At 31.3% G+C, this 8447-nt stretch overlaps 2 protein-coding genes across 2 annotated transcripts; one reads left to right on the top strand and one right to left on the bottom strand.

Moving 5' to 3' along the window:
• Positions 1 to 241: 241 nt before the first annotated feature.
• On the top strand, positions 242 to 2085 carry LOC107473708 (uncharacterized). Its single transcript, XM_016093289.3, has 6 exons — positions 242 to 543; positions 636 to 662; positions 766 to 828; positions 1530 to 1608; positions 1687 to 1732; positions 1829 to 2085. The coding sequence occupies exons 1-6, from the start codon at positions 502 to 504 to the stop codon at positions 1836 to 1838; spliced, it is 267 nt and encodes an 88-aa protein (XP_015948775.1). The 5' UTR covers positions 242 to 501; the 3' UTR covers positions 1839 to 2085.
• Positions 2086 to 2610: 525 nt separating this feature from the next.
• Positions 2611 to 6052, bottom strand: LOC107473710 (uncharacterized). The gene is made up of 5 exons (XM_016093293.3): positions 5914 to 6052; positions 5222 to 5370; positions 4977 to 5134; positions 4174 to 4240; positions 2611 to 3083 (listed from the first exon to the last, which is right to left on the bottom strand). The coding sequence occupies exons 2-5, from the start codon at positions 5351 to 5353 to the stop codon at positions 2985 to 2987; spliced, it is 456 nt and encodes a 151-aa protein (XP_015948779.1). The 5' UTR covers positions 5354 to 5370; positions 5914 to 6052; the 3' UTR covers positions 2611 to 2984.
• Positions 6053 to 8447: the final 2395 nt, after the last annotated feature.

Below are 8447 nucleotides of genomic sequence, written 5' to 3' on the forward strand. Positions count from 1 at the left end.
AATCCGGATGTGATTGTTAAGAAAGCATATGGTATACCACAAATTGGTTTATTCTTAACATAATACATTAGGAAATCTCATTGCTATTACCCAAACAAGCATGCATCACAGATTTTTAGTTTATAAGAGGCCCATTGCCCATGAAAAATGTAGAGTACAAAATTCTGTGGCCCATTAAAGACTTAACTAGAAAATTACCAAAATATCCCCAAATATATATATCTCAAACCCCACCCTTCACACTCAATTCCTCCTCAGAGACTCTCAGGCACTTAGTCGCAAACCCTAGCAGGTATACTCTGATCCTCGCCGCTCGCTGCCGGCTGCCCGTTGCCCACCGTCCTCGCCGGCAACTCTCTTTTCTCTCATCCCTCGATACTCAACGGTATTCAAATTGAATTCGTTGAATTTGTTTGTTTGGTTTAGTAGGGTTTTAGTTCGAGCTCCCTCGCTGCAAAATACAGTTTTGTTTCTGCAACTGTTTGATCCAGTTTCCAAACCATGGCAAGCACTAAAGTTCAGAGGGTTATGACCCAACCCATTGTACGTTTCTCACTCCTCTTCTTTTTTTTTTCTGTTGGTTGTGTTTTAAAGTTTCTGTTTGTCTTAACATCTTCCCTTTTCGCATTTCGCAGAACTTGATTTTCAGGTTCCTTCAAAGTGTAAGTCCTTGCCTATACTGAGTAGTACCTACCTCTATTCCTGAATTCTTCTATCCTTTCTATAACTTGATTTTTCTTTATGTGAATTGTGTTTTTATTGCAGAAAGCTCGCATTCAGATTTGGCTCTTTGAGCAAAAGGATTTGAGGATTGAAGGCCGTATCATTGTGAGTCCTTCATACTTAATTGAAGTTTCTTTTTTTCATGCGTACTTAATAAAAAAAATGGTTTTTGCGGACTTTAAACTGTTTTGCGGATATGATTAATGTGGATTTGGATTGTGATTGAGTCTTCTATAGATTAATGGTGATGCTGTGCTGTCTTTTAAATTATGCAAATTCAGTATTGTTACTAGTTGAGGCTAGATTATTCTGTACAGTGACTTTTAAATTAATGGTGAATTGACGAGGTATTGAAAAACAGGGATTTATTTAACACATTCAAACAGTATCAGTTGGAAAATTTGGTTGTACAATAAAACATAAAACAAAAAAGGGCAGCCCGGTGCACAACCATCCCCGCTAACACAGGGTCTAGGAAGGGCTGGACCCAAAGAGTGTAAGCTATGCAGCCTAACCTGATAATTACATCATCGGCTATTTCCACATCTTGAACCCGTGACCTTGAGATTACATGGAAACAACTCAACCGTTTGCTCCAAAGCTTCCCTTTGAAAATTTGGTTCTATGATTGAATGAATTTAAAATGAGATGATAAGTTGGTGTTGAATCTATCTAGTGCGTTTTATATGAAGCTCCATTGTATTTGTATCTAGAGTACAGGCCTACAGGCTTGTGTTTTTGGCATAGCAATATAAAATGTGCTGTGGTTAGAATTTAGAATCCAATCTCATCTTAATTTTAAACAGGGTTTTGATGAATACATGAATTTGGTTCTGGATGATGCTGAAGAAGTGAATGTCAAGAAGAACACCAGAAAGACATTAGGTATGCTAAAGTTTCTCAATTTTTTTTGTTTTTTTGCTACTTATTCATGCAATTTCTGAAGTATATTGTTCTTATTAGGGAGGATCCTTCTTAAAGGAGACAACATAACTTTAATGATGAACACGTAAGTGAAATTAAAATTCATCTTTCCTAGCTCACATGGTTCACATTTCTATCTGAGTGAGTTAATTTTCTCATACAAACGTCACATAAATTTCAGGGGAAAATGATGAAGAAGATGAACACCCAGGGTGTATTGTAAACCATACATTCCATTCAGCAAGGAGACAGAATTATCTTTCATTTTGTTAATCGCTGTCACTTAGAATTTTGAATATCCGGTGTGAGAATGGTTGTTATGTAGATTAGATTTTGTTGCACTAGATGAATTCTTAGTTCAGCGACTTTCTTTGCTGTTCCACCTGTTCTGCCTTCTTTATGCATATATCAATATCTTATATTACGATTGAGGAAATATGACACTAATATCATATATCATATATATATCCGTTCCCATGCCTTGCAGTGCATGATACCCTCAACACCACTAACTGCAAGGATGATTTAATTTCGCACAACACTAAATAAATACTGCTATTATAGTTTATGACAAAAATAATAATCAAAATAGTACATTAAAAAGAAAATAATGTATTGACTCCTTTAATTTAATTTCTATATGAATGTGACTGATGACTGCATCTCTAACAGGCCAGGTTTGAATATCCGAGATTTCCACTAACAGTAAAAACATTGTATTTTGAATAATATTTCAAAATAGTCCAAAGATATTTGAATTATTTTGGTGTTGATAAAAATATTCCCAAATTTTATTGATAAAAATGTTTTTAAATTATTTAAAAATGCAATAAAAATATCTAATATTAAATATCTATTTTAAAAAATATTTTAAAAATTGAATTTTAATAGATTTTTTTGCAAACACAATCAGAAAAAATAAGATATTTTTATCTTTAAAATTTGGTAATTTTTTTATTAAATTCAATAACAAAATTCGGAGACACTTTTGTCAATAGAGATAATTTGAGTACATTTTTTGTGGTTTATCCTAACAAAGTTTAGGAGTCTGCAAGTGTAACTACCTTTTGTTGCCGCATCATTCTTCTTTCACTCTGGCCTACTTTCCTATGTGATGGCAGCTTAGACATGGTAACCAACTAACCGTAGCCATTGTAGTCCCCAACAAGAAACCTGTCTTATTTTATCAAACACTTATAAATGGTTCGACCCTTGTCATATTCCAGTCTTGTGAATGAATAAAAAGGATATAGAAGGGGACTAGTCAACTCTGAAAACTAGTAGTATAATGTGCAAATCCCAAGTATATACAACAGGTAACTGGTATTCACTTTCATTCAGACATCTTTGTACAATAACTGGTATTTTGGAATTCTTTCAGGTGGGAGAGGGCAATTCACAATAAGCTTCCCTTTCATTGCTCCTCTAAATATTGCCTGCAGTAATGTTCATCACAATTTCATCAAATAATGAAAAGGTCATACATGGTAAATAGCTGGAAGCACACATTTTCAAGTAGAAGCTAATCTAGCATCCAATCAATGTACTACTGCATAGAAGGCAAGAGACATAAAAAAAATATAACTCAAATTAAGATTGTAATGCAAAATTGGATTCTACAGTGATCAACGGGAAATGGAAGGAGAATATCCTAAAGAGTTTTTCGTAACACACACCTATTTAAATTCCTTTGCCCCTTATTTGGTTTCCTACTGTATCTCCCAATCCAGCAGACTAAGGACTAATCCATCACGGATCAAACCTCCATTGAGGGTTTGCTGTTGGTCAATGCTTTGTTGCATGCACAAGGCGGGATTCAAACCCCCAACACTTGCTTATGCGGACTAGTGAGCTAACCACTAGACCAACCGAACTTGATTTCCCTTGCCCCTTATTTAACTAAGTTTGCACTCCCTAATTGAGCCTATTGGACTAGAATCATACCATTGTACAATTATTTATCTTCATGGCAAGAGAGATAAGACAAGAAAAATAGATGAAAAACATCTAATACTCAACATCAGTTTTGCACAAGCTAAGCTAAATACTCGTTTAAAGCTCAGAGAAACCACTTATTTTTTCAGAAACAAGTTTTGAAGTACTGCGCCCTTTTAATCCTAAATTTTGTTTATAAAAGGAAAGGGGAAGGTGGTGGAGACATGTTCACAAATCACAAGTGGTTATGTTACTTAAGATGATGGCATCCTATGTTATTCTCAATAACATATCAATATCAAGACAAAGATCACTTCTCAATTGAAAGACTTCAAATAACCTTTGGACGGAATACTAATGAAGTTTAAATGGCAAGAATTAAAAGAGGGAGAGAGAGAGAGAGAGGCATGTAAACAAATGATAAACACTAGATATCTTACTATGTCTTTTTCTGCATATGAACCCACCATTTGTTACTACTTTTAACAATAATCAGTAAATGTCAATGATAAACGACTGGCATTTGAAACGATTTACAATCATTTTAATCAGATCCAAGATTCGCATAAACAAGGATATGTAAGTATGTACCTCTACAACATCAATGAAATCTTGCTTTCTGTGAAAAGCGCCAATCCACTTAGTGTGATCTGCAGTCCTATATGTAACAGAACAAAATGTCAAAATCTTAACCAGAAAATTTCTTGATACAAATCCAAAGAATTGAGGAGGGAAAAGCCTCTTCTACAATACTGGAAGTCTGAAATGACGAAATCATAAATGCTATATTACTTCTGGAACTCTAAGTAAACTTTCATAGAATAAGAGCCTAAGAGGCTAGAGAATACAACCAAGTAATAGTATGTCTTGACACCAAATATTGCACTTAAGAAGCAGACATTTAATTGTACTCCAAAGAAAATATAAAATTTCCTTAGAAACATGCATATATGAGGCACCGAAGAGAATATATCATTTCCGAATTTCAAACCGTCAATCAGCTTCTCAATTCTCAGTTTATCATTCACAGCGAGTTATTTGTTAAAAGGATATATTGGTCGTACATTACATACCAGCAAAATAGCCCCGAAACGAATGATGAAAAAAAAATTCTGATTTGACAATTACCAATGCACATAACAAATCAATCAGTCTAGTTAACAGCATTTTTAAATTATTTTTGGCAGGTTTAAACTGAAAAAATATGAGTTAAGATGCTTTCCAATGGATACATATGTCATAATCATAAGTAAATCATGAACACAACACAATCATAATCAGATGAAGCAACAAACAATTGAAGAAACATGCAACACAAAAGTGTAAAAAATCAGACCAAAACAAAGAAGTAAACTACTGAATCAAATCATATTATAAAAAAGTTAGCAGCATACCCAGAATCCATTTTCATGTGATGGGCATTGAAGAAGAACACCGTGGAAGGAATCAAAGAAATGTCAAAATACTTGACATAAACCTGAACATCCTCTGAGTCAACATCAACCAGTGCCACTGTTGCGAATTTGGACACATCCCTCACAGCTTTAGAAAGCTGCATCAAACAAACCAAACGAGTTAAATACCAAAATATAATCAAATATATAGAATTGGAAAGTGTAAAAAAGAGAAGCATACTAACAATTTGATCAAGTTGGAGACAGACAGCATCGGAGGCACGACCAAAGCGGAGGACAAGAACCTTGTCGATGGTGTCTTTGATGATGGAATCAACCTCGTGCTTCTTTAACAATGTTGTTAAGAGGTAACTCATTCTCCTTCATCCCAATTCTAGTTTTGGAACATCAAACCAAACAAAATCAAAACCCCAAATTAAAAGTTCAATAAGAGATTATGCAAAGCTCATGAATCGAAAGGTATGGCTGTCAGCCCGTAGTTCAACCGTGGTTAGATCAGAATAACCATTTTATAATAAATATAATTATAATTAAAAAATATCACTATATTGTAATTTAAATATTAAAATAACACAAATTGAAAGTATTACATGAACCAAAGTTATAATTATAGAAAAGCATACATAAGTTGGAGGAAACAAAGTTCTGAAGCATATAAAAATATTCTTTTTTTTTTTTCATGCTTATACACTCAGAGATCCATACAAAGATGGTGATGTTCATGTCAAAACACAAGAACAAGAACCAGCAGTACAAACCAAAAAAACCAGAAACACATCAGGGACTAAGAACATGTATGCTACACCAACCTGATAGATAAGCATTAGGATCAAGTAACCAAAAATATTTAAACCCCATTGTTCAATTAGAAGCAACAATTTTGAAATTTATGAAAGGAAACATAAAATCAACTCACATATATATCAACCGGAAAAAGTGAATTGCGAACGCACGGCGGTTGGGGGAAAAGAATGACAGAATGGTGGCTGACTGGCTGGCGAAGAGAGGTAGAGCCGTACAGAAGAGAGAAGAAAGATAAAAGGGTTCTTGTCCTTTCATTAGAAATACCCCTCTTCTAAACGGCGTCGTTTTTGCAGGTTTTAGAAGACCAGCCGGATCCTAAATCGGTTCAACTAACCCATTCTCAGCTGGTTTTCCGCCACAATTCCTGACCGATAATTGAACTAATTACATTATTAATTTACTGATTTATTGATTTAATTGGTAAATAGATTGAATCGATAAAATCGATCCTATATAAATTAAAAATATAAAATAATTAAAAATTTAAAATATATATTTACTAATATTTTAAAAATAATTAAATTTTAAATTCTAAAAATAATTATTACAAAAATAAACATAAAATTAGCTAATATTATTACAATAATATCTTAATTTGATACAATAAAAATAACAATTCGTAAAATATATTAAATTGTATAATGATCATTCACTCTAAATAGGGGTGTTCATGGATTGGATCGTATCCGCAAATTCGCGGTAAATATCTGCATCCAATCTGAAAATTGCGGATACGATTCGATCCGCACATTGATAAGATCGGATAGGATCCGATCCGCACCCTTTATGGATCGGATCGTGGATATCTGCTCTACATACGCATATTCGATCCGCGGATCCGCAGATCCGCACAATAATAATTAAATATATATATATATATATATGTTGGTATTATATTTACTTTTTTGTATGTTTTAGTTAGTAATTATTATTCATATATTGTATTATTTTATTTTTATTATTTAGAAAAAGTTTGATTAAAAATATTTTAAGAAAAAATAAGTTTAAAAATGTAAAAGATATATTTTTTACATAAAAATATGATTAAAAAAAATGTTCAATTATGCGGATATATCCGATATTCGATTCGATCCGATCCACACATTTATAGATGAAATTAGGTGGATCTAACATTAAAAAATGTGGATATCATATCCGATCCGATCTGATGAAAATTATGTGGATCCTATCCAATTTGTATACACTCCTAATTTGATCAACTGTTTGACATGAAATATATCTAAAACAACACAATAATATAGTGAAATATATTGTAGCCTAGTGGCTATAGAATATTAACTATCTTTTTGAGCGTGGGTTCAAATCCCACATCCGATTAATGAACATTATCTGCTCGAACTGGTTTTCGACTAATTTGACCTAATTTTTAAATATTGAACTTGTATTTTTATTAAAAATATCAATAAAATACTATTTTATATTAGATTGATATTTGCAATTTTTTAAATTGAATTAAGATAAATATCGCAGATATATGGATCGAATCCGATTCATGAACATTATCTAAAATTTTTTAAATTGAATTAAGATAAATATCGCGGATATATAGATTGAATCCGATTCATGAACATTATCTAAAATAACCACTGATTTTTTTGTTCGATCGATTTGACTTATCAATTTGGCCCAATTTTCAAATATTGAACTTGAGAATACTTTCGATTTATTTTAAAAATTCGACTTTGATCTTAAATTAATTAGAAATAAATTAGGTTAAACGATCAACACGTATATAATTAATGTATATAATTTCGTAAATTTTATATAATAAATTAATAACATTTTATTTTTAAAGATTAAATTTAATAAATGATATATAACATTTATTTATACTAAAATAAATTATTTTAAAATAACAATATCATATAATATATACCAGATAGTAATTGGGATATAAAAATATAATATTTTATTCTTAACTTTTATTTTAAAAAAATATATATTTTTTAACTATCAAATATGATTTCAAATAAGGTCAGATCAACCCGAAGTATGACTAAAACGTCAAAACCAATCCAAAAATGACGATTGAAAAAGACAAATCCAAATCCAACAAGATATGCTTCGAATTCGAATCGTACTGAATTTTGAACAAAGTTATCAAAAAAGAAAAATTATAGGAAACAATGAAAATATTAAACAATGTAAATAATAGATGTATTGAATATTTATTTTACTAATGTACAGATAATTATTTTAATATTAAAATTTAGAAAATTAATTTAGAAGTATATTATATTTTAATTTAATTGATAGTTGTTCATATTATTCAACAAAATCATTATCTCCCTAATATTCCCCTATCAAAAAAATATAGAGTCAGATTTAGGTTTGTATTGGCTGAATTTCAATTTTATATCAGCTGGTCTTAACAAAAAATAAAGACTATTTTTTTGTTTTTGTGTCCAATTTTATAATTATTTGTTGTATATGGCACAATTTATAACATAAATTTAAGGATAATTTTCGCAAAATATAGCTATTCGATCTCAAGAGTTGACTAAAATTTTAGAACTTTATTCCCATTGGCAGAACTTGATTGAGATAATGGGGTCATAACTTTTTAAATATTTTATAAAACCAAAATTGTAACTATTGATTTTGTTTGATACAAGTTGTTCAAAT

This window comes from Arachis duranensis, chromosome 2, assembly GCF_000817695.3.
Source record: "Arachis duranensis cultivar V14167 chromosome 2, aradu.V14167.gnm2.J7QH, whole genome shotgun sequence".
Classification (NCBI taxonomy): Eukaryota; Viridiplantae; Streptophyta; class Magnoliopsida; order Fabales; family Fabaceae; genus Arachis; species Arachis duranensis.

What these genes read in the sequence shown, in the direction of transcription:
- LOC107473710 (XM_016093293.3), bottom strand. Translation starts at nt 5,353, where the DNA reads ATGAGTTACCTCTTAACAACATTGTTAAAGAAGCACGAGGTTGATTCC. An exon ending in GTCTCCAACTTGATCAAATT is followed by an intron (nt 5,135 to 5,221) that starts GTTAGTATGCTT and finishes TGTTTGATGCAG; the next exon opens with CTTTCTAAAGCTGTGAGGGA. An exon ending in ATTTCATTGATGTTGTAGAG is followed by an intron (nt 3,084 to 4,173) that starts GTACATACTTAC and finishes ACATTACTGCAG; the next exon opens with GCAATATTTAGAGGAGCAAT.
- LOC107473708 (XM_016093289.3), top strand. Translation starts at nt 502, where the DNA reads ATGGCAAGCACTAAAGTTCAGAGGGTTATGACCCAACCCATT. An exon ending in TTTTCAGGTTCCTTCAAAGT is followed by an intron (nt 663 to 765) that starts GTAAGTCCTTGC and finishes TTTTTATTGCAG; the next exon opens with AAAGCTCGCATTCAGATTTG. An exon ending in GAACACCAGAAAGACATTAG is followed by an intron (nt 1,609 to 1,686) that starts GTATGCTAAAGT and finishes TGTTCTTATTAG; the next exon opens with GGAGGATCCTTCTTAAAGGA.